This window comes from Gobio gobio, assembly GCF_949357685.1.
Source record: "Gobio gobio genome assembly, chromosome: 3".
NCBI classification, from domain to species: domain Eukaryota; kingdom Metazoa; phylum Chordata; class Actinopteri; order Cypriniformes; family Gobionidae; genus Gobio; species Gobio gobio.
The window spans coordinates 4,348,059-4,373,687 of NC_137099.1; the positions used below are offsets into that span (position 1 = coordinate 4,348,059).

General features: G+C 40.3%; 1 protein-coding gene across 1 annotated transcript in view; it reads left to right on the forward strand.

Annotated features, from left to right (window-relative positions):
- Window positions 1-12,157: 12,157 nt before the first annotated feature.
- rcan1b (regulator of calcineurin 1b) overlaps window positions 12,158-25,629 on the forward strand; it is a 36,621-nt gene continuing 23,149 nt past the window's right edge. The window contains exon 1 of the mRNA XM_079812357.1: window positions 12,158-12,655. Within this exon, the coding sequence (XP_079668483.1) occupies window positions 12,536-12,655 (120 nt within the window). The 5' untranslated portion in view covers window positions 12,158-12,535. The remainder of the gene's footprint in view (window positions 12,656-25,629) is intronic.

Sequence of the window (25,629 nt, forward strand, 5' to 3'; positions counted from 1 at the left end):
ATTTACAGGAATTGAAATAGAAAGAAGCTTCTCTTTCCACAATAATTCAATGGGTAATTTTGAATTGGAATTTTTTTTAATAAAAAATAAAATAAAATGAATAAAATAAAATACATGAAATACAATAAAAAAATTTAATGAAATGAATAAAATAAGATAAAAAATACATAAAATGAATAAAATTACATTAAATTAAAAAGATTTTAAATAGAAAGAATCTTCTCATTCCACAAAAATGAAATGGGTAATTTTGAATTGAATAAAAAAAAAAAAATTAAGAAAATAAAATACATGAAATAAATAAAATTAATAAAATAAAATTAGATAAAATGAAATAAAATAAAATAACAAAAAAATAAAAAAATAAAATTGAAATGAAATAGGTTAGTGTCTAAACCTAACTTATAATTACAAACTGAAATAAAATAAACAAAGTACTAAAATCAACCAAAATAAAAATAAATTAAAGCTAAATGGAATGGATATTTTAAAAGCAAAAACTAATAATAATGTCAAAAGCACATAACACAATCACTAAAATCTTAACCCATGCCATGCATTAAAAAATGTATAAAAAAATCAAATGGGGGAAAAAAACTTCCATAGTATGTTTTTCCTATAAGTCAATGTGCGCCGGTTACAAACATTCTTCAAAATATCAGAACATCTTCTATTGTGATCAACAGAAGACAGAAACTCATACAGGTCTGGGTGAATCTTCATTTTTGGGTGAATCTTCATAAATAATGAACTCAATGATGTTTTCTCTGTCAATAAATATTTGTGTTTTTACATCCATACGCTCAAAATCTGAGAAACAAGGCCATTCATTTCAGCAACTCTGACATTCTAACTATATATACTGTGAGTAACTGCAACTACATATCAACTTATTCTACTAACACTAGCTAATGAGAGTTAGTAGAATGTCCAATTCTATTTAAATAAGGCTATAACTCACTTCTCTTGTCGGCGGGCGGCTTGTTTAGACAAAGGGAATTATGAGATGAATGTTTATTTCTTCGAAAGGTCTTACCTTCACGAACAGCTCAATGCTAGGAAATCCCAGTTTTTTAGCTGCTACATCAAACCAAGCCATGGTGAAATGCTGCAGATGTTCACATATTTGTCAGAGAAAGCACATTCTCTGCATGCGTGGAGTCCAGAATGACTGCTTTCCTTTGGTAAGAGAGTCTGTTTTCGTGTTCTGTGGGTGTTTGGGCTGGAGAACACGGTCAAACACTGAGACGTTTGTTCATTGTTATCAGCAATAGAGACGCCGTTCATGAGACGTGCGTTATGGAAGAGTTTTACATTGTAGATGATCAAAAATATCACAAATATATTATTAATAATTCCAATAAATTCCATCTAACTGTGTGAAGAGAGTAAATAATGCTATGTTTGGTTCAGTGGTGTGTATATATGTGTCTGCTGCTTCTTAAAGGGCCTTCAGGATCGAGTAGATTTACTACGGTGTCACTGTGTTTATTATGGGATGATTATGTGAGGTCTGGTCACCTGGAGATAAGCTGTGTGATGAGGGAGCGATGAGGACCTGAGGGGGAATCAGACCCACACAACACCAGTAGAGGGCAGTGCAGCTTCTTCAGAGAGACTCTGAAACCTGATTTGATGAGGTTCATTTGAAAGGAAGCACACCATTAACTGCGCTGCAAGTAAATTATACTAAATGCGTCACATTTTAAGTCGAAGTCTGTGGGCCAATAAACTGCTGCCTATAGCCACCATCCAGAAAACCAAAGCAACGTGCTAAACATCATTATGAACACCCTAGCAACCACATAGCAACTGATCCAGAGCACCATGGGAAATAACCCAGAATACCCTAGCAACCCCATAACAACGTGCTAATGCCAATCATTCAAAACACCCTAGCAATTGCATAGCAAACATTTTTAAAAACCAATTAGAGAACCCTAACAATCATCCAGAACACCCTAGCAACAATCCAAAATACCCTAGCAACCCCATAGCAATGTGCTAAACACCACCCAGAACACCCTTGCAATCGCATGGCAAAAATGTTAAAAACCAATTAGAGAACCCTAACAATCATCCAGAACACCCTAGCAACAATCCAGAATCCCTTAGCAACCCCATAGCAATGTGCTAAACACCCCCCAGAACACCCTAGCAATCGCATAGCAAAAATGTTAAAAACCAATTAGAGAACCCTAACAATCATCCAGAACACCCTAGCAACAATCCAGAATACCCTAGCAACCCCATAGCAATGTGTTAAACACCACCCAGAACACCCTAGCAATCGCATAGCAAAAAATGTAAAAAAACAATCAGAGAACCCTATCATCCAGAACACCCTAGCAACAATCCAGAATAACCTAGCAACCCCATAGCAACGTGTTAAACACCACTCAGAAAACCGTATCCAGAACACCCTAGCAACGTGTTAATGCTAAAAACCATTCAGAACACCCTAGCAACATCCTAAACACCATTCAGAACACCATAGCAACATCCTAAACACCATTCAGAACACCCTAGAAATCACATAGCAACATTTTTTAAAAACCAATCAGAGAACCCTATCATCCAGAACACCCTAGCAACAATCCAGAATACCCTAGCAACCCCATAACAACGTGCAAATGCTAAACACCACTCAGAACACCTTAGCAACATTTTAAAAACCATTGAGAACACATCACATAGTAAAATGCTGAAAACCAATCAGAGAACCCCAGCAATTATCCAGAACACCTTAGCAACAGTCCAGAATACCCTAGCAACCCCATAGCAACATGCTAAACACCACTCAGAACACCCTAGCAACATTATAAAAAACATTCAGAACACCCTATAACACCATAGCAACGTGTTAATGCTAAACAACACTCAGAGCACCCTAGCAACATTTTAAAAACCATTTAGAACACCCTAACAATCACACAGCGAAATGCTGAAAACCAATCAGAGAACCCTAGCAATTATCCAGAACACCCTAACAACAATCCAGAATACTTTAGCAACCCCATATCAACATGCTAAACACCACTCAGAACACCCTAGCAACATTATAAAAGACATTCAGAACACCCTAGCAATTAAAAAATAAATAAATCAGAAAACCATTTCCAGAACACCCTAGCAACATCATAGCAACGTGTTAATGCTAAACACCACTCAGAACACCCTAGCAACATTTTAAAAACCATTGAGAACACCCTAACAATCACACAGCAAAATGCTGAAAACCAATCAGAGAATCCTAGCAATTATCCAGAACACCCTAACAACAATCCAGAATACCTTAGCAACCCCATAGCAACGTGCTAAACACCACCCAGAACACCCTAGCAACATTCTAAAAACCATTCAGAACACCCTAGCAATAAAAAAACAATCAGAAAACCATATCCAGAACACCATAGCAACACCATAGCAACTTGTTCGTGCTAAACACCACTCAGAACACCCTAGCAACATTCCAAAAACCACTGAGAACACCCTAACAATCACACAGCAAAATGCTGAATACCAATTAGAGAACCCTAGCAATTATCCAGAACACCCTAACAACAATCCAGAATACCTTAGCAACCCCATAGCAACGTGCTAAACTCCTCTCAGAACACCTTAGCAACATTATAAAAAACATTCAGAACACCCTAGCAACACCATAGCAACGTGTTAATGCTAAACACCACTCAGAACACCCTAGCAACATTCCAAAAACCACTGAGAACACCCTAACAATCACACTGCAAAATGCTGAATACCAATCAGAGAACCCTAGCAATTATCCAGAACACCCTAACAACAATCCAGAATACCTTAGCAACCCCATAGCAACGTGCTAAACTCCTCTCAGAACACCTTAGCAACATTATAAAAAACATTCAGAACACCCTAGCAACAACATAGCAACGTGTTCGTGCTAAACACCACTCAGAATACCCTAGCAACATTCCAAAAACCATTCAGAACACCCTAGCAATCATATAGCAAAATTGTAAAAACAAATCAGAAAACCCTATCATCCAGAACACCCTAGCAACAATCCAGAATACCCTAGCAACACCGTAACAACGTGTAATGCTAAACACCATTCAGAACAGCCTAGCAATCACACAGCAAAATGCTAAAAAACAATCAGAGAACCCTAACAATTATCCACAACACCCTAGCAACAATCCAGATTACCATAGCAACCCCATAGCAACATGCTATTGCTAAATACCACTCAGAACACCCTAACAACATTCTAAAAACATTCAGAACACCCTAGCAACCATTAGGAACAGCCTGGCAACCACACACAACACTCGAGCATCATGTTGGTGAGTTTTGCACATGCAGGAATCCTACTATGACTGGACAGAGTCACTCCACTTGGTCAGAATCTCAGATCCGACTCAGACCAACAAACATCTTAATCAGATTAGTGTGTAGAGGAATGCTGGGAGATTAACCCACTACACTTCAGCTTCTCATAGAGGCAACAAGTGTGCAGTTAAGTGGTTCATATACAAATATATTCACTGTTCAATATAAGAGCAGGTCGGGAAAACACATCACATAAGAAACAGCTGTTTTTCAATGAATAACAGGCACAGGTGCATCTTTAATAATAACTGTCAGCACATGTCATCACTTAGATCCTGCTTTCCAAAGCAGAACTACAACAACATACAGCAACTTATGATGAGACACAACATGTGGTTTGAAATGTACAGAGAGGCTGTGGGAGTCGCACTTTTCACTGTGTTCCACTGAAACTTGTACAAAGGGCATCTTTGTTGCGGGAATTGCTCTGCAGAAACATACGGGTGGGATTTAAGGACATTTTTACCAGGCTTAACGTCCCGCTGCTCAGCCTCCTTCATATAACAAGAATTTGGGTGTGCGCTTTGTTCCGAATGTTTCAGACAATTCCATGCATAAATAAAATAAAATAACTACTATTGCTGTGTTTTTTCTTGGTAGAATTCCCTAGCAACCCCATAGCAACGTGCTAAACACCACTCAGAACAACTTAACAACATTCTAAAAACCATTCAGAACACCCTAGCAATCGCATAGCAAACATTTTTTAAAACCAGAGAATCCTATCATCCAGAACACCCTAGCAACAATCCAGAATTCCCTAGCTACCCCATAGCAACGTGCTAAACACCACTCAGAACACCTTAACAATATTCTAAAAACCATTCAGAACACCCTAGCAATCGCATAGCAAACATTTTTTTAAAGCCAGAGAACCTTATCATCCAGAACACCCTAGCAATCGCATAGCAAAATGTTTTAAAAACCAATCAGAGAACCCTATCATCCAGAACACCCAAGCAACAATACAGAATAGCCTAGCAACCCCATAACAACGTGCTAATGCTAAACACCACTCAGAACACCCTAGCAACATTCTAAAAAATCATTCAGAACATCCTAACAATCACATAGCGAAATGAACCCTAGCAATTATCCAGAACACCCTAGTAACAATCCAGAATACCCTAGTAACAATCCAGAATACCCTAGCAACCCCATAGCAACGTGTTAAACACCACTCAGAACACCCTAGCAGCATTCTAAACACAATTCAGAACACCCTTGCAATCACATAGCAAAATGAACCCTTGCAATTATCGAGAACACCCTAGTAACATTTCAGAATACCCTAGAAACCCCATAGCAACGTGCTAAACTCCACTCAGAACACCCTTGCAATCACATATCAAACATTTTTAAAAACCAATTAGAGAACCCTAACAAGCAAGAATACTCTAGCAACCCCATAACAATGTGCTAATGCTAAACACCACTCAGAACACCCTAGAAATCACATAGCAAAATGCTGAAAATCAATCAGAGAACCCTAGCAACAATCCAGATTACCCTAGCAACCCCTTAGCAACGTGTTACACACTCAGAACACCCTAGCAACATTTTAAAAACCATTAAGAACACCCTAACAATCACATAGCAAAATTAACCCTAGCAATTATCCAGAACACCCTAGTAACAATCCAGAATACCCTAGCAACCCCATAGCAATGTGCTAAACACCACTCAGAACACCCTAGAAACATTTTAAACACAATTCAGAACACCATTGAAATCACATAGCAACATTTTTTAAAAACCAATCAGTTTTTTTAAAAAAAACCAATGAATCACATAGCAATTAAAAAAAGAAAATAACAATTAGAGAACCCTAACAATCATCCAGAACACCCTAGCAACAATCCAGAATACCCTAGCAACCCCATAGCAATGTGCTAAACGCCCCTCAGAACACCCTAGCAACATTCTAAACTCCACTTAGAACACCCCTAAAATAAAATAATAAAATAAAACACAAAACAAATAAAATAAAATAAAATAATATAACTACTATTGCTGTGGTTTTCTTTGGTTACACAACTGGCTGTACACTTTGTTCCAAATGTTTTGGAAAATACAATTTAATAAAATAAAAATACAAAATAATAAAATACTACTATTGCTGTAGTTTTGCTTTTACTAAAAACTCACAGTATAAATAAATAAATAATAAGTAATAAATAAATAAATACTGTTGCTGTAGTTTTAAAAACAGAAAGTTTAACACCTAAAAGTACATAATACAAAGAATCAATACATATCTATGTTGCAGTATAATGTTATTTTATTGCATAATCTTTGGTTAACTGTAAATATATTGCAAAAGTTATACCTGAAGCCAATTCTTTCCTAATGTTCTTTTTGATATGATACTTTATACATTCTATTGGAACGTTCTAGAATCAAGTTGTGCCTGTTGTGTCAGATTCATTTTTAGCTCACCGATCCATCCATCAGCTCAACACCCTGCTGAGAATAATCTCAATTAACTAAGTGCATTATATCACCAGACACAACCATTTATACAGTACATAACAAACAGGGTCAGGATTACGGCTGGAGGGGTCAGGCTCCCCTAAATAAGACTCAGTTCTTGAATATATTGCTTCAGATTTATTGTACATGCATTCATGGATTGATTCTGTGTTTATGTCACTCAGTTTACTGTTTTTAAAACCACCTTGTGACTTAATCTAAGCTACTGAAGTTTCTCATCAGATCAGTGGCTGTTGGATAAAAACAACCTTAGATATAAAGTCCAGTTAAAATGCATTACTAGTTACCAGTATAAGGTATGTTTTATACATGGTTTTAGCAGGTCAGCCAGCAGTAATACTAGTGGTCAAGTTGTTGTACCTGCTGCATTTCCTGGACTGGGAATTATAGTCTGGTTTTCTAGAAGCGGGATGACAGCTGACCAACTGACCAGTAGAGCAAAGACACTAATGCAATTAGTGTTGGTGATAGTAACACCATCTGCTGAGCAGAGGGACATGCTGTCATTGTATGAAACTGATTGCTAACATGGCTAACAAGACAGCCAGGTGACAGTTGCATAAACTAAGACATTATGTTAAGATAGTGTCTTAAGATCTAGTATGACCCATTAGCAGTTAGGCAAGTGGCATTCAGTCTTACTTTTCGTATCAAATTAGGCCAGTCTATGTTTTTATGTAACTGATTTAAAAAAGTTATGAACAGTCTTAAAGAAAAAAATGTATGTCTAACTTGTAAGACTAGTCTTACCGGTTTATGCAACCGGCCCCTGATCATTGGCATTTTTTAAAATAAGACCTTACAGGGCTCAATTCATTATTTCTCTGAGCGTTTCTACAAAAATATGAAATTTGGTTGCTTTTTGACAAGTTATATGCATGGAAAATTCCGCCTTCCCTGTTAAAATGGACTAAAATAATCATAGTTCCCACCAAACTACAAAAATATTTGGTAGCTTGGTATTAAAGTTTCCAGATAGCATATCGACTAAAGCTGGTCTACTGTTTTTGAGCAGAACCTGTGGTTATCATAGTAACCCATGTGACTCATTTCCTTCTAAAACTCTAATATGCAAATGAAAAATCTTGACCATATTCTGGCTATAAATAACAATAGAAGGTACCTTCACATAGAGGGAGATCTGCTGGTCTTGAGGATCGCCCTCCTGTTGAGCTGGAGCTGCCATCCTCGGTGGCTTTACCGGGGGTCTTACATCGTCCTGTTGAACTACAGCAGGGGGCATCCCAGGGAACCCATTCGCCATGGTGACCTCTTGACCTTTGGCCTTGATATTCACCTCACCTTCACTGCCCCCACTCATGGCTCGGATCTGACTGCCGAGGGGCTTCGTTGGCTCTTGGAAAGGGGCATCCGAGCTCTCGTTGGTCTTCAACCAGGCAGGTATGGTCACTTTACGCCCCCCCTGGGCTTTCCTCCTTGGCTCATCTTCAATGACAGCCTTGAGCTCTTCTAGCCATTTCCCCGCCCCCTCTTCTACTGTTGTAGGCACTTCTTTCTTGACTTGTCTTGGCTGTTCCTTTGCACCATCACCTCCCTCTGCGACCTTCCGTTTGTCATTGCCAAGCTGTTCCTGCTTCTTGCACAACCCCTCTTCTATAACTCTTGGCATTTTTTCCTTGACTTGTCTTGGCTGTTCCTTTGCACCATCATCTCCCTCTACGACCTCCCGTTTGTCATTACCGAGATTTTCCTGCGTTTTGCACAACCCCTCTTCTATAACAATTGGTACTTCTTTGTTGACTTGTCTTAGCTGTTCCTTTGCACCATCATCTCCCTCCACGACCTCCCGTTTGTCATTGCCGAGCTGTTCCAGTGTCTTGCACACCCCGTCTTCTATAATAATTGGCACTTCTTCATTAACTTGTCTCGGCTGTTCCTTTGCACCATCATCTCCCTCTATGACCTCCCGTTTGCCATTGCCGAGCTGTTCCTGCTTCCTACATGCCCCCCCTTCTACGATCTCAGATGCATCAGGTGGCTGTTCTACCTCTGTGCAGCTTCCCTCCTCAGCACAAAGCTCCTCCTTGGTAATCTCCACACCTCTTTGAATCCTTTCAATGCCCTCTACCTCTTTATCAGCTTCTTTATCTCCTCTTGTCTCCTCTGGTCCATTGACAATGGCTGATTGGGTATCCGCCACCATTCCCTCACAGTTCTCTAGATCACCCACCACCTGTCGCAAACACTCTAATCTTTCACGTTCTTGCACGATGCTTTCAGCCAGCTGATCTGAATTCTGCACCATCTCCTCTGGTTGTTCTTTTGCAATCCAGTCAGTCGCCCTTTCTTCTGCTGCTTTGCCATCACTATTTGTGGCATCATCGTGCATTGGCTCTCCAATTGCTTTGCAGTCCTTTAATAAAGGCACCTCGATCATAGACTGTCCTTCGTCATTGTTATCAAATGTTGTTGGTTCTTCCTCTTCCCCAAGACTCTGAAAGTTTCCTCCTGAACCTGCTTCACCGGTAGAAACCATCGGTGGCTCTTTGTCCTCATCGTTTTTCACATCTCCATGCTCCTCTTCTTGCGAAACTATTTCATTTTTTTCTTGCTGCATTTGATCATCTCTGTACCCGATTTCTATTTTCTCAAGGAGGCAAAAAGTGAGCTCTCTTACCTCAGAGAGGAGCAGCTCCTGTGTCTCCAGCTTCATTACGCTCAAAGTGTGCACTTGTTGTTCATCGCTTTCCTTTTCATCTTCGTACAGCGTTTCCAACTTGTGATCTGCTCGATCCTCGTCCACTTCTTTGAACGCTCCTGCCCACGCTTCAGCTTGGCTTTGAACTTGTGTTTGCGCTGTAATTGAGAGTTCAACTGGAAGCTCGGGCCTTGTTAGTTTACCGGTTATGTCCACTTCGTCCTCCATCTTTCCATCTTTCACCTCTTCGTTTTGCAGAATCGCACTCTTGTGGTGCTCCAGGTCTTCCATAATATCCTCTTGCTCTGTTTTATGGACGATCACGTCTGTCGAGGGCATTAAATTATCTTCTCCACCATCTTCCATATCCTCATCCACCTCTTCAGCTAGTTCAACATCATCTTCCTCCTCCTCCTCCTCCTCTTCCTCCCCAGTCCGCCGATCTTCCATCTCCATGCATGATCCCACAGGACAGTGGATAACAGCTCCGTTAGAAATCTCCATGTTGATACTCATATCACTTTTGGCCTGGGCCATAATTCAAAAGCTAGAAGAGTGTGTAGAGTTTGCTATGACTGTGTAGAACTAACACACCAAAGCTCTTGTGTCTACCGCTCCAGTCTATGTTCTGTAGAGGTAACTAGGACTTACTCTCTCTCCCCCCCATCCTCTGGAGGATTATGGTAAATTTCGGATTCTGATCCCCACATGACTCGCCTGCCCTCTCAAATCCGCTCCAATAGGAGCGTGGTCAGCTCAAGATGATCGGTTTAAGGGTAGGGCACGTATTTAAAATTAATTGGAATTCTCCATCATGTTTGCTATCTTAATGAAGCAGAATTTATAATTAACTGATGTATATATATATATATATATATATATATATATATATATATATATATATATATATATATATATATATATATATATATATATATATATATATATATATATTTGATAAAGTTTTAAGATTCAAAATATTTGCTGGTATATTTGATAAAGTTTTTGAAGTATATATGTATCTAATAAAGTTTTAAGATTTAATATATTTGCTAAAGTTTTTAAATACACACACACACACACACACACACACACACACACACACACACACACACACACACACACACACACACACACACACACACACACACACACACACACACACACACACACACACACACACACACACACACACACACACACACACACACACACACACACACACACACACACACACACACACACACACACACACACACACACACACACACACACACACACACACACACACACACACACACACACACACACACACACACACACACACACACACACACACACACACACACACACACACACACACACACACAACAACCCCTAAACCTACCCATCACAGGAATTTTTAATATAACATTGTTTAGTATGCTTTAAAGCTATTTTAAATATGAGGACATGAAATATCATATTTCATGTTTAAGTCATAATACCAGTGTAATAACTGTGTCATTATACAAATTTGTGTCTTCATAAATCACAAAAACAAACGAACAAACACACACACACACACACACACACACACACACACACACACACACACACACACACACACACACACACACACACACACACACACACACACACACACACACACACACACACACTTAATTTATATATTTAAAAACATAAGCAAATATATTCAATATTAAAACTTTATCAAATCTTAAAAGCATAATTATTTTAAAAACTGTACTTGCAGGTAATGTAATATTAATTTACAAAAATGCCATTTAAGTGGGTACTTTAAAGTACATTTTAAATCATTATGTTTTAATTATCTTTTGTCACAGTAGACATAAACTTTTCATATTTTCATTTAATTGTAAAATAACATGCAATTACGTGTCCAACCACACACACACACACACACACACACACACACACACACACACACACACACACACACACACACACACACACACACACACACACACACACACACACACACACACACACACACACACACACACACACACACACACACACACACACACATATATATATATGCAGTATATAAAGTTTGTACTTATAAAAGTAAAACGTATAAAAGTATATTATTTCAATAATAAGCACCTTTTTTAAACTATGCTAAAGTGGATGGATGGATGGAATTATATTCATTTTATACATTAACAAAGTCACATTGCATTTCTGTTTAAAAGTGCAAAAACACAGGGGAAATATATAATTGAGTTAAAAATAGCAGGTCACAGTGCTTTAGGTAAGGTGGCACAGGTCCACAGGTGTGGTGCAGCACATGTTCCTCTAACCACAAAAATAAAACACTGACTTCATTTCCCGCTTTAGATCTCTCATTTCAAAGTGACAGAAATATATTATTGTTTTGCACGTAAAGTGTGCTTTTGCAGTTTTAATCCTTGCACTTAATGCATGACATTCTAACATTTTAGTGTGCACTTGAGGATCAAAATACTGTATTTTAAGTAGCGCGCAATGCATGTGCCTGCATTGATACAAATCTGACCAAAAGAGGGCAGTCGAAGACCGCTTTACAGTGATAATCTTTGTCATAATCACATTTAAAATGCATGCACTGCACACATTAACACAAACCTAACCACATCTTCAGTGACTCCCGTGTTCCTGGTTACATTTTGAGCGATCTATATAATGTCCACAAATAATACATCAACCAATGCTGCATGCACAGCGCTCGTGCGTAAGCGGAAACCATGACGTCATATCAGCTGTTTCGGCCCCCAGTGCAGTCTGTCGCAAGTGTAGACGTCATTTTCGTTTCAGGAATACATCACGGTTTTGGTAGTGGCACTATGCATGCACTAGTACAGTAGCGTGTGTCAATCTGACGGTCTGCGCTGCTTCGGTAGAACGAACGCAGAGCATGGCGCCATGAGCTGAGCGCAGGTACGTTCGAGATCAAAGGCACCGCGTTTGAGATCAAAGGCACCGAACGCAGCGGCTACATCTGTTGCCATGCAGCAGTCGGAGAGCGGCGGAGGGGCGGCGACTTCTGAAGTCCAGCTCAACGAACAACCCAACGCGCTCATCGCGTGTAAAGTGCCCGAAGAGGCTTTTAATGAGCAGCAGTTAAAGGTAGGCGTGCACGCGCTTTGCGTTTACCCCCATTATTACCCGGGTTTACCGCAACAGCGGAACCTGCTGTGGCGGAAGTGAGAGTGTTTTCCTCCAAAGCCATATAAAACTAAATTGTTGTTCCTAAAAGGAGTCACAATTAATCTACTTAAGTGTTACTAGTGGGATATGAGCGTTGCACTAGGCCTGCTACCTTGCTATGTGGACATGCATCATGGAAATACCTTGTTTTCTTGGACATGGTGCTGCCATGTTTTTTGGACAGTGTATGCATGTGCACCATGGTGCAATATTTTGGACATTTACCTTGGGAATGGCATGTATTTTGTAACTTCATGTGCTAAAATGCACCGAAAAGTACAGTTCTTTTAGACATTGATTGCACTATGTTTGGACATTTTACATAGTAAGTAAGACTGCACATGAGTCCATGTCACGTTTAAAAGCTGAAGAGTTTATTATATCACACATGATGCACCTTACCTATTATCTTTGGGGTCAATTTGACCCCATTCAATTGTTAAAGGGTTAGTTCACCCAAAAATGAAAATTCTGTCATTAATTACTTACCCTCATGTCGTTCGACACCCGTCAGACCTCCGTTCATCTTCAGAACAGAAATGAAGATATTTTAGTGTAAATCTGATGGCTCTGAAAGGCCTCCATTGGCTCAATGCACAGTTCACTCTCAAGACCCTTAAAAGACACTAAAGACGTCGTTACAAAGTCCATCTCACTATAGTGGCTCTACAATAACTTTATGAATCGGCGACAATAGTTTTTGTGCGCAAAAAAACCCCTAAATAACGACTTGTATAGTGATGACGATTTCAAAACACGGCATCATGAAGCTTCGAAGCGTTATGAATCAGTGAGTCGATTCAGCAGTTTGAATCGCCAAATTTCAGCAGTTTGACACGCGATCCGAATCATGATTCGACTCACTGATTCATAACGCTTCGAAGCTTCATGATGCCGTGTTTTGAAATCGTCATCACTATATAAGTCGTTATTTAGGGGTTTTTTTGCGCACAAAAACTATTCTCGCCGATTCATAAAGTTATTGTAGAACCACTGTAGTGAGATGGACTTTGTAACGACGTCTTTAGTGTCTTTTAAGGGTCTTGAGAGTGAACTGTGCATTGAGCCAATGGAGGCCTTTCAGAGCCATCAGATTTACACTAAAATATCTTCATTTGTGTTCTGAAGATGAACGGAGGTCTGACGGGTGTCGAACGACATGAGGGTGAGTAATTAATGAGAGAATTTTCATTTTTGGGTGAACTAACCCTTTTACGTCTGTAAAAACACGATTGAAATCATTTGTTTAGCTTTAGATTGAATTACTTTTCCTAATTTAATGGGGACAACTCTGTAAACATAAACTTAACATGATGATATTTTTCCAATGTCCTGTACACATTTTGTAGCATCTGTGTTCTTTGGGGTCAATTTGACCCCAGGCTCTTTTAGCTGTATAAAACATAAGAAATATAAAACCCCCATTTGTTTAGGTTGTTTTATTGAGGTCACTATAACATGCTTTAATTGTATATATTCAATGTAACATTCAAACAACTTCACTCTGATTTAGGGCTCTAATCTAACCTAACCAAACCATACCTGTAGTATTGCGAGAACCACTAGTAGTTCACGTTATTATGGTCCTGCCCCACCACGTGAATGACAGGGTAGCCATAGTTCTGCTAATTTCATCAAAATGGTTCCAGGGCCCACCAGATATGCTGTCAGACATAAATGACCTGAGACATAAACCTTTGTAAAAAAAAAAAAATCATATTCTGGAGGTTTAAATTGCTGGGGTCAAATTGACCCCAGTGGGTAACAAATGTTACTAGATTTGAGGGTAGCAGGAGGGTTAACAGAAATGCATTGTGATTTCACTTGTCTTGGTCATATTTGTAAAACCTTGGTTTGCTCCATCACACTGTACATCATCTTCTACATAGTCTATACTAAACAAACCATGTGCGTCCCCGGTCATTATATAAGCCACTTTTTGATTTATTAATAAGTGGTGTTCCATATGTAATAGAGCAGTGATTCAAACTCGATTTTTGCATTTTCTTTAGAAAACCTGCCAAAGTCTCCCTGCCATCATGCTCGGCTGCGTTTTGAGTGGTTGCCAATGCGATGCCAATCTGGTGTTTTTGCTCTGCGGTTGCTGTGGTGTTTTGGTTGCTTGCTTATTGTCCCCGATTAAAAGAATCCATCCCTGATGGGAGAAGCAGAGCTTTTTGAAATCAAAAAGCGTTGCAAAATAATTCACTGTTTTGAAGCTCAAGTGATGCATTGGTGTAAATGCATTGAAATTGAAACAAATGGTTTGCAAGCACTGGTCTCTAGTAGTGATGCACGATATATCGGCCACCATATCGGTATCAGCTGATACATGTTCATTTTTAATGTTATCATTATCGGCCCGATAAGAACATTTGACTGATATATTAAAGCCGATAAATAATGTATTATTTCCTTCAGCTGAGACACTTCAGATGTGCACTGTTCACCATGATGGGTTTGAATTAGAGGTTGACCGATAGTGGATTTTACCGATAACTAGGTTGGACCACACTTGCCGATAACTGATTAATCGACCGATATTTTTTTAAATGGTTACTGGATGAAAAAACATAAGTAAAACAGTGCTGAACTTTATAACAAGAAATAAAATAAAAATTACTGATCCATGAAAATGTTCTAAATTAAAAACATGTAAACGTGAATATTAAAATGAGATGTTCTAACAGAACAAATTCTTCAGAAAATAGTTTAAACATTAAAATATTACAGGTCAAATTAGTTTCTTTACCTATAACCTAGAAACATGTACATTCCATAGGTAACACTATGCAAGTCCCTGTGCAACAAGGATGTATTAGCTCACATGAACTATATGCATTATGCATACATTTTACAGCATGTATTAATATAAGCAATACAATTGTACCTTGATCATTCATGTTAGTTCATAGTGCATTAACCAAGGTTACCAGTTAAAATTACAAATTCAAACTCAATTAGCTAATATATCGGTTATCTGCCTTCAAATATAAAGAATTATCAGTAGGGATGCACAGATATGAAAATTTTGGCTGATACTGATAATTCTTTATATTTGAAAGCCGATAACCGATATATTGGCCGAAAAATCGAAATGCAATTTTTTTATACACTTTGCTCACCATTAAAAGCCATGTCCCAAGCACTTCAACATAAATCAAACATATACAGTGCAGTAACCAGTGTAAGATTGCGTAACTTTTAAAATTAAATTTTCACTCCTATTGCCAACTTTCTTAGATTTATCCAATAGTATATATCTCGATTAATCAGATATTAATACTACATAAATGACTTGTATATCTGCTTATAATGACGCGAATGCACAAGCGGACTTGACTGTGCTCTTCCCAGAACAGCGCGCTGAAACACAACTACTAAACCCAGAGAATTTTGTACAAAAAATGTTTTTGTTACAACAATTTTCTCATTATAGTGTTATGTATATGACCCAGTAGTTATTAATGTTGCGTATTTCTGTGTGAACTGCGCGCGCTGAAGCTACAGAGCGGTAATGAAGCGATTAACGGCATAATCTAGCAATTAAAGGACAACTCTGGTGAAAAATGAACCTAGGGGTAATTAACACATGGTTACCGAGTAGATCGTTCTCTGGGATGCGTTTTCATGACAATCGAATGTAAAGAGTTTTATCTCTAAAAACAGATTAGCTTATAACGCTAGTATATGGGGCACAGAATAAGTCAAATTTAATCGCTAGTTAATACCACTAACAAGGCTCAAAATAGCCTCACACTAACACGGTAGCATAATGAGGGTCCCTACATGCAAATCAAAGCATTGAGAACTTTGTAAGTGTACAAACATTTTAATAAGAAGGTACTTTATAAAGACAGTACATTACATTCGGTTTGCATGTAGGGACCCTCATGATGCTACCGTGTTAGTGTGAGGCTATATTGAGCCTTGTTAGTGGTATTAACTAGCGATTTAATTTTACTTATTCTGTGCCCCATATACTAGTGTTATAAGCTAATCTGTTTTTAGACATAAAACTCTTTACATTCGATTTTCATGAAAACGCATCCCAGAGAACTCGGCAGCCATGTGTTAATTACCCCTAGGTTCCTTTTTCACCGGAGTTGTCCTTTAAACCGAGGTCCTGACTCTCTGTGGTCATTAAAAATCCCAGGATTAAAAGTCCTTCGATAAAGAGTAGGGGTGTAACCCCGGCATCCTGGCCTAATTTGCTCAAGCAAACTTGACTGAGCTTGTCATGAAGGTGTAACACCGTGGACGCGCTCTTTCAACAAACGTGCTGAAACACAACATTCTTTCACAATCGTGTTCTCATTATACTTTATAGCCTATCCTACAGATTTGCACTTGACTGTGTTTTCCTTTTAAAAGTGATTCCAATCATATTTCAAGCAATTCAAAACCAACATGGCGGACAGTGCACATCTGAAGTGTCTCAACAGAAGGAAATAATCCATTATCTATCGGCTTCAATATATCGGCCGATCTGAGGAATAATTCAAGTCCGTAGCACAAAACGGGTATGCACTGAATTTTAACATTAAAGGGTTAGTTCACCCAAAAATGAAAATTCTGTCATTAATTACTCACCCTCATGTCGTTCGACACCCGTCAGACCTCCGTTCATCTTCAGACACAAATGAAGATATTTTAGTGTAAATCTGATGGCTCTGAAAGGCCTCCATTGGCACAATGCACTGTTCACTCTCAAGACCCTTAAAAGACACTAAAGACGTCGTTACAAAGTCCATCTCACTACAGTGGTTCTAGAATAACTTTATGGAGCGACGAGAATAGTTTTTGTGCGCAAAAAAACCCTAAATAACGACTTATATCATGATGACCGATTTCAAAACACGGCATCATGAAGCTTCGAAGCGTTATGAATCAGTGAGTCGATTCAGCGGTTTGAATCGCCAAAGTCACGTAATTTCAGCAGTTTGGTGGTTTGACACGCGATCCGAATCATGATTCGACTCACTGATTCATAACGCTTTGAAACTTCATGATACATTATTTTGAAATCGGTCATCCCTATATAAGTCGTTATTTAGTTTTTTTTTTGCGCACAAAAACTATTCTCGTCGCTTTGTAAAGTTATTGTAGAACCACTGTAGTGAGATGGACTTTGTAACGACGTCTTTAGTAGCTTTTAAGGGTCTTGAGAGTGTAAAGTGCCATTGTGCCAATGGAGGCCTTTCAGAGCCATCAGATTTACACTAAAATATCTTAATTTGTGTCTGAAGATGAACGGAGGTCTGACGGGTGTCGAACGACATGAGGGTGAGTAATTAATGACAGAATTTTCATTTTTGGGTGAACTAACCCTTTAAAGCTGCAGTATGTAACTTTTCCGTCCGCTAGAGGTCGCCTGTTCAAAACAAAGGCGTAGTTTGATGACGGCACGTTTGAGCGCAGAATCTTGGGACATGTGGTCTTCAGCTCACAGCCGGTGGGAAAGAATCGGGACAGGACTCGGGCAGAAATCATGTTGATGAATGTGATTATTAACGTTACTGTAGTCTGAAGCAGAGCAGGAGCGAGTGTTGTGGAGCTGAGGAACCGCTGGAGCGATTGTTAATGAGACACACGCCTCGCGAACAGCTGGACTTTTATTATGACACAGTCGCCGGCGCCACTTCCGCTCCTCTGCTCATGAGTGTGAGGTAACGCAGCTCTGTTGATCATATTACACACATCTGAGTGTGTTGATGATGGGATGACGTTACTCTGTGCGTTCTCTCAGCGGCTGCTATGACACTTGTTCACACTGCAGTGAGAGCAAAGCGTTTCTGCTGAATAAAACCGCAAACCGAGGGGAACACGGATATGATGTCATCGACAGGCCACGCCCTCACACGTCCCGGTTCCTCGGGTAAAATAGCATCTCACGATTTACAAATAGTTGGAAACATTTGGGATATTGTAAGTACTCAACTGAACAAAATATATAACACTGGCCTAGTGGTTTTTGGATATTGTACTGAAAACATTTGACATAGTGCACCTTTAAGGGTTAATTCAGGTTTGTGCATTGGTAATCATGACTGCTCAAAGGCTCAGTTGGTTCTCCTCCTAATGCTGTGATTCGCTAACCAACATGGTCCATTTTCCAACTTCCTCATTTTCCGTTCTAATAATATGACTGTATTACCCGTTGGGCTCTTGTCTTTGGTGAGGGTGTTTGAAGCTTCCACAAAGCCGTGGCTTATTTTAGCACCACACCTGCTTTACTGCTACAAAAGGACATTCACTGAGGAACCAAACTCCTAGAAAGATCATTGACCGCAGCTGCTCGCATGGAAAAGAAAATAAACCTTTGTTGCTTTGTGTTTTTCCACCGACACTGAGGTCAAAGGTCTATTGCTGTCTTAGCCATATTTATCCCTTGAAGCCACTTATAAAGCATTTGTCTTACGTGACTTCCATCCCAGTATTGTTTAAATTTAGGCTTATTATGTAATATAATTTGCAAAGAGATCTATTTTTAGCAGGAACTTGGATTAAGTGTGGAATTTGAAGCCATCCCATAAGAACAATGGAAAATGTGTTAGCTAAGAAGGCCAGACTTACTAACAATCTGCACTTTTCCATAAGACAAGAGTAATACAAATCTAATGTGAAGGTGAAGTGTCATTTTTTTTATGACAGAGATGACTATAAGATGTTTGCAAAAATTATTTTCACTTTAGCATCCTCTATGATCTTGCAAATTGTTCTAGGATTGTGCATTTCAGTGTCCATTTTGTTATTTTTCCCCCATGTAAATACAGCACGGATTTGCTACTGGGCTGTTGAATGCTTGAATCTGATTGGTTGATGAGCATTGTAAGGTGTGCCATTATTTTCAGGGAAACGCACGACTAAAGTAGTTCCAGGCAGGTCTTGACCGCATTACAGTTCCATATCACTCCGCCAAAGGCTTTCAGTTATTATAAAGGGTCCTTATAGACTACAATAGCAAAAGAACCAAAACACACAACGACACTGACCAAGCAAATAAAATATTTTTTTTTGCCACAAAATTACGTTTTATTTTGTACAGAAAGCACATACTCTCTTTCTCCCGCTCAAAAGAACACACACATACACCGATTAGGCATAACATTATGACCTAATATTGTGTTGTGTCCCACTTTCTGACCCGTCAAGCCATGGACTCCACTAGACCCCTGAAGGTGTGCTGTGGTATCTGGCACCAAGATGTTTGCAGCAGATCCTTTAAGTCCTGTAAGTTGCGAGGTGGGGCCTGCATGGATCGGACTTGTTTGTTCAGCACATCCCACAGATGCTCGATTGGATTGAGATCTGGGGAAATTGGAGGCCAAGTCAACACCTCAAACCATTCCTGAAGCATTTGTGCTTTGTGGCGGCGCATTATCTGCTGAAAGAGCCACAGCCACAGGGAAAACCGTTTCCATGAAAGGCTGGACATGGGCTCAACAATGCTTAGGTAGGTGGGACATGTCAAAGTAACATCCACATGATGGAGGACCCAAGGTTTCCCAGCAGAACATTGCTCAAAGCATCACTGCCTCCGCCGGCTCGCCTTCTTCCCATAATGCACCTGGTGCCATGTGTTCCCCAGGTAAGCCACACACACACCTGGCCATCCACGTGATGTAGAAGAACACTTGATCATCAGACCAGGCCACCTTCTTCCATTGCTCCGTGGTCCAGTTCTGATGCTCACGTGCCACTGTTGGTGCTTTGGGCGGGGTCAGGGGTCAGCATGGACTGGTCAGCGGCTGTGCCGCCCCATACACAACAAACTGAGATGCTCTGTGTATTCTGACAGCTTTCTATCAGAACCAGCATTAACTTCTTGAGCAGTTTGAGCTCCAGTAGCTCGTCTGTTTGATCAACCACATGCGCATCAATGAGCCTCGGCCGCCCATGACCCTGTGGCCGGTTCTCCACTGGTCCTCCATGACCCTGTGGCCGGTTCTCCACTGGTCCTTCATGACCCTGTGGCCGGTTCTCCACTGTTCCTCCATGACCCTGTGGCCGGTTCTCCACTGTTCCTCCATGACCCTGTGGCCGGTTCTCCACTGGTCCTTCATGATCCTGTGGCCGGTTCTCCACTGTTCCTCCATGACCCTGTGGCCGGTTCTCCACTGGTCCTCCATGACCCTGTGGCCGGTTCTCCACTGGTCCTTCATGACCCTGTGGCCGGTTCTCCACTGGTCCTCCATGACCCTGTGGCCGGTTCTCCACTGGTCCTTCATGACCCTGTGGCCGGTTCTCCACTGGTCCTCCATGACCCTGTGGCCGGTTCTCCACTGGTCCTTCATGACCCTGTGGCCGGTTCTCCACTGGTCCTTCATGACCCTGTGGCCGGTTCTCCACTGGTCCTTCCTTGAGCACTTTTGATAGAGACTGACCACTGCAGACCGGGAACACCCCACAAGAGCTGCAGTTTTGGAGATGCTCTGACCCAGTCGTCTTGCCGTCACAATCTGGCCCTTGTCAAACTCACTCAAATCCTTACGCTTGCCCATTTTTGTTCACTTGAAAAAAAAAAAGTTCACTTGCTGCCTAATATATTCCACTCTCTAACAGGTGATGAAGAGATAATCAGTGTTATTCACTTAAAGGGTTAGTTCACCCAAAAATGAAAGTTCTGTCATTAATTACTCACCCTCATGTCGTTCGACACCCGTCAAACCTCCGTTCATCTTCAGACACAAATGAAGATATTTTAGTGTAAATCTGATGGCTCTGAAAGGCCTCCATTGGCACAATGCACGGTTCACTCTCAAGACCCTTAAAAGGCACTAAAGACGTCGTTACAAAGTCCATCTCACTACAGTGGTTCTACAATAACTTTATGGAGTGACGAGAATAGTTTTTGTGCGCAAAAAACCCCCTAAATAACGACTTATATAGTGATGACGATTTCAAAACAAGGCATCATGAAGCTTCAAAGCGTTATGAATCAGTGAGTCGATTCAGCAGTTTGAATCGCCAAATTTCAACAGTTTGCCGGTTTGACACGCGATCCGAATCATGATTCGCCTCGCTGATTCATAACGCTTCGAAGCTTCATGATGCCTTGTTATGAAATCGTCATTAGGGCTGAACGATATATCGTTATCGTATCTATATGTAGATATGAACTTTCAAGATATTACTATCGAAAAAAAGCAACGATATAGACGATATAGATTTCCCCTCTCCGCGCTCGTCCTGCATACAACTCTGGCAGTCACAACAAACATCAGTTGTACGAGTGCCCTTGAATGCACCGCTAAAGCCAGCGCGCACACACTACAGGGACTTGAGAAGGGGCGGCGTTTCCATGGTGACACGTCATTGCTTGTCACGTGACACACCGCAGCAGCAACAAGCGCTGAATGAATAGGCTTGTTCGACTTCACCCAGCGATGCGCAGACCGATCTGCAGCTGACTTGAAGCAGTGCATGCCGGTTAGAAATTTTGTCCGACTTGAGGCAGCGCCGACGCCACGTGACGATGACGTATGTCAACAAAGTGCTGCGAGAGCGATTCGAGAGCAGCCGGCGATTACAGCCGTGCAGTTTCTCCAGAGCGACTGCATGAGGCTGCACGTGCTCTGATGACGACACAGCCGTTCCACGATTGGCCAGATTCACCGCATGACAGCGATCACGTGTGTTTCGTGTTTATTCTAAAACCTTCATCTCCACTAATGCGCACAAATCTGTTTTTTATAACAGTAAAACCTCCTTTCATGTAGTCGGGATGTTATATTGTCATGTTTATCAAAATAAAACTGATGAAAAACGTAGACCCCACTTCATTGATAGTGTAGGCTTATATGTTGAACTTTATTCTTGTACAAACACACCCTGTATTAAGCAGTACATGAAGTATTACATGACAATAATGTCTCTGAAACATCTGTGTATTGCCAAATATTGCATTTATTTCACTTCATTTGATAAAGTATGCAAACACAGCGCGAGTGTCACTGCGGGAAGCAGAAAGTGTCCGACTTCACGTCTGTGTTTGCAGCTCCTCCGCCTGCACGCGGCTACTCTCGCCGATCAGTTGCATCCAGCCGCAGCCGATGTCCAACACACCTAATGATGATCTGCTTTTGTCATTTTTTCCTTTTTTATTCAGAATATTCACAAATGTGTTAGCTATGACATGAAATATCTGATATTCCGATTGTCAAATACATGCAAGTGGAAGTATATTGTTGTTTAAACACCTTTATAACGATGGCGTTAGTTGAGCTGTATGCGCGATGGGCGCCGCCGTGTAATGCTGCCTTCACGTGCTCTCGGAATTATCGTAAATACGAGTTTCCTAGGTAAGCATTGCACATGAACGCCCTCACATTTTGAGACTTGAATGCAATGCGCTAGTAATCACGATTTCAGAAGTCGGAATCATCAAATTTCCGATAGCACGTGAAGGCAGCATTAGTTTGTGCCGCAGACGCAGTTCAGAGAATCGGATCTGTTGGATTTACAACCTCTATGTTTACAACACGTGAATTCATCCACTTCTCCCGAAATACTTAAAAGTAAGTGGCTGGTGAACTGGGAATAGAATAGAGCCAACATTGAAGTTGCTTACAATGTGTATCTGATATGAATTAAACGTGTCGAATTATAATGGAAAGGATTATTATTATCTCTTCCATAGACATCAGTGTGTATTTTACAAACTCTAAATCTATTGTTTTTTTAGTACTTATGTGAATTTATATGTTTGAAACCTAAAATAAACAGTATGTGGTTGAAAACACTGAAAAGTTGTGATATATGACAGCTCTGAGTGCGCCTGTCTCTGGCTAAATTCAACATTTGATCATGTGATGCACTTGATCATCCGCTCCAGGGCCAGCCTAGACTGATCACACCTGTGTGATCGTACATGCCAAAGGCTTAAAAACAATACATTTTCTGACACAAATTTTTGAAATGTAGGCTTAAATCAAACACATTTTAATTCAGATTCTGGTTTTCACCGAACACGTAGTCATATCGTATTGTATCGATATCGAGATATCTGGCATGAAAATCGAGATATGAAATTTTGTCCATATCGTTCAGCCCTAATCGCCATCACTATGTAAGTCGTTATTTAGGGTTTTTTTGTGCACAAAAACTATTATCGCCGATTCATAAAGTTATTGTAGAACCACTGTAGTGAGATGGACTTTGTAACGACGTCTTTAGTGTCTTTTAAGGGTCTTGAGAGTGAACCGTGCCATTGAGCCAATGGAGGCCTTTCAGAGCCATCAGATTTACACTAAAATATCTTCATTTGTGTCTGAAGATGAACGGAGGTCTGACGGGTGTCGAACGACATGAGGGTGAGTAATTAATGACAGAATTTTCATTTTTGGGTGAACTAACCCTTTAAGCTCTCATGGTGTTATGCCTGATCGGTGTATAGTACAGACACACACTCGCACTAAAACCTGATGTCGGCGCTGCTCTGATGATTTTATCAGTAAAATAGTTCAGCAACTTAAAAGCTACATGCCATTTATTGCTAGCGAGGTAATAACGGCGCTGTTCTTGAAGTAGATAAACGTACAGTTTCACTATTAGTAGAGACGCTGCTGCCGAACACTGAGAGATGCTCAGTCGTTCACATACGCTTGATCAATCACTCTCAATAATAACTGCATTAAGGCCCTTTCATACCGGACGCGTAACGAAAAAGCGAATATTTTGTGTGCGAATAGTTCGCGTCAAAACCATTCACATCAGCCGCGACGCGAGTTTGCGACGTCTGTGACGTTTCAGAGCTCCAACATTCCTAAACATTTGCGGCGACAGCTGAGAAAAAACAGACACTTCCTCATTCAGTGAAGACGAGCTTTCCATTTTCTTTAAAAGACTGTAAAGAAGGTTTTGGGTGCACCCAGTCTTAAAGAACAGAGAGTCTGAAGGGGAGTTTGCTAATCTTGTACAGGAGCTACCACTTTATCATGGCCCGTTCCTCACTTACATTCATAATGTTCTTGGGACAATTTGAGGAGCTCCTCCAGAGACAGCACCGCATCTGATGAGACAAACACACTTCAGGAACCAATGGATCTGGAGTAGCTCTGTTTCCAGCTCTGTTTCCAGTTGAGTCACAATGTAAACATTTAAGTGCTACAGTCGTACTGACGGAAACACATTCACTTTGTATAGTCGCGGACACAATTAGCTTAGAAAAAAATCAACGTATTGATTATAATATCGTAATCTGTAGCCTATAGTGGGCAAACACAGTGGCATCGGTACAGCTGTAAACACAACTACAGCTGTAATCTCGTGAGAAATGCGACACCTGGCAAAGGTTAATGTTGATTGAATGGCTAGTGACATCAACTGGACATTTCGTCAACTTTGTTTACGTGTATGTGATTGGTTTAAGCCTTTTCTATCGCTGCGAGTGTTAAAAAAAATTGACATCGAAACGGAAAAAAGAAACGCCGTTTTTTCGGCGCAGCACATTCGCGTTCAGTGTTGAAGCTCTCATTACACAAACAGCTGACCAGAAATAAAACCATCACGCAAATTATTCACGCGTCAAAATCGCATCCAGTGTGAAAGGACCTTTAGTCTGCTATCTGTGCCTCCGCTACGGGCTCTAAAATGACGTTTTGGAAATAGCAACGGAGGCTTGGGATGAGATGCGTAAGAAAGTAGTCCTGCACACAAGAGCAAAAACCTGACAAATGTCTGGAAATACATCATCTAAGCAATGTTTTGAAGTGGTAACCGTAGTGTAAGTGGAATAATTGACTCCAGGCAGTTGAATTATTATTAGAAAATAAAATAATGCTTCGCTTCCTGTCTGATTATTTTCTAATAATTCAGCGGCCACGAGTCAATTATCCCTTACTTTCTTTACTTTAAGTGATTATTGAGAGAAATTATGAAATGACGAAGTG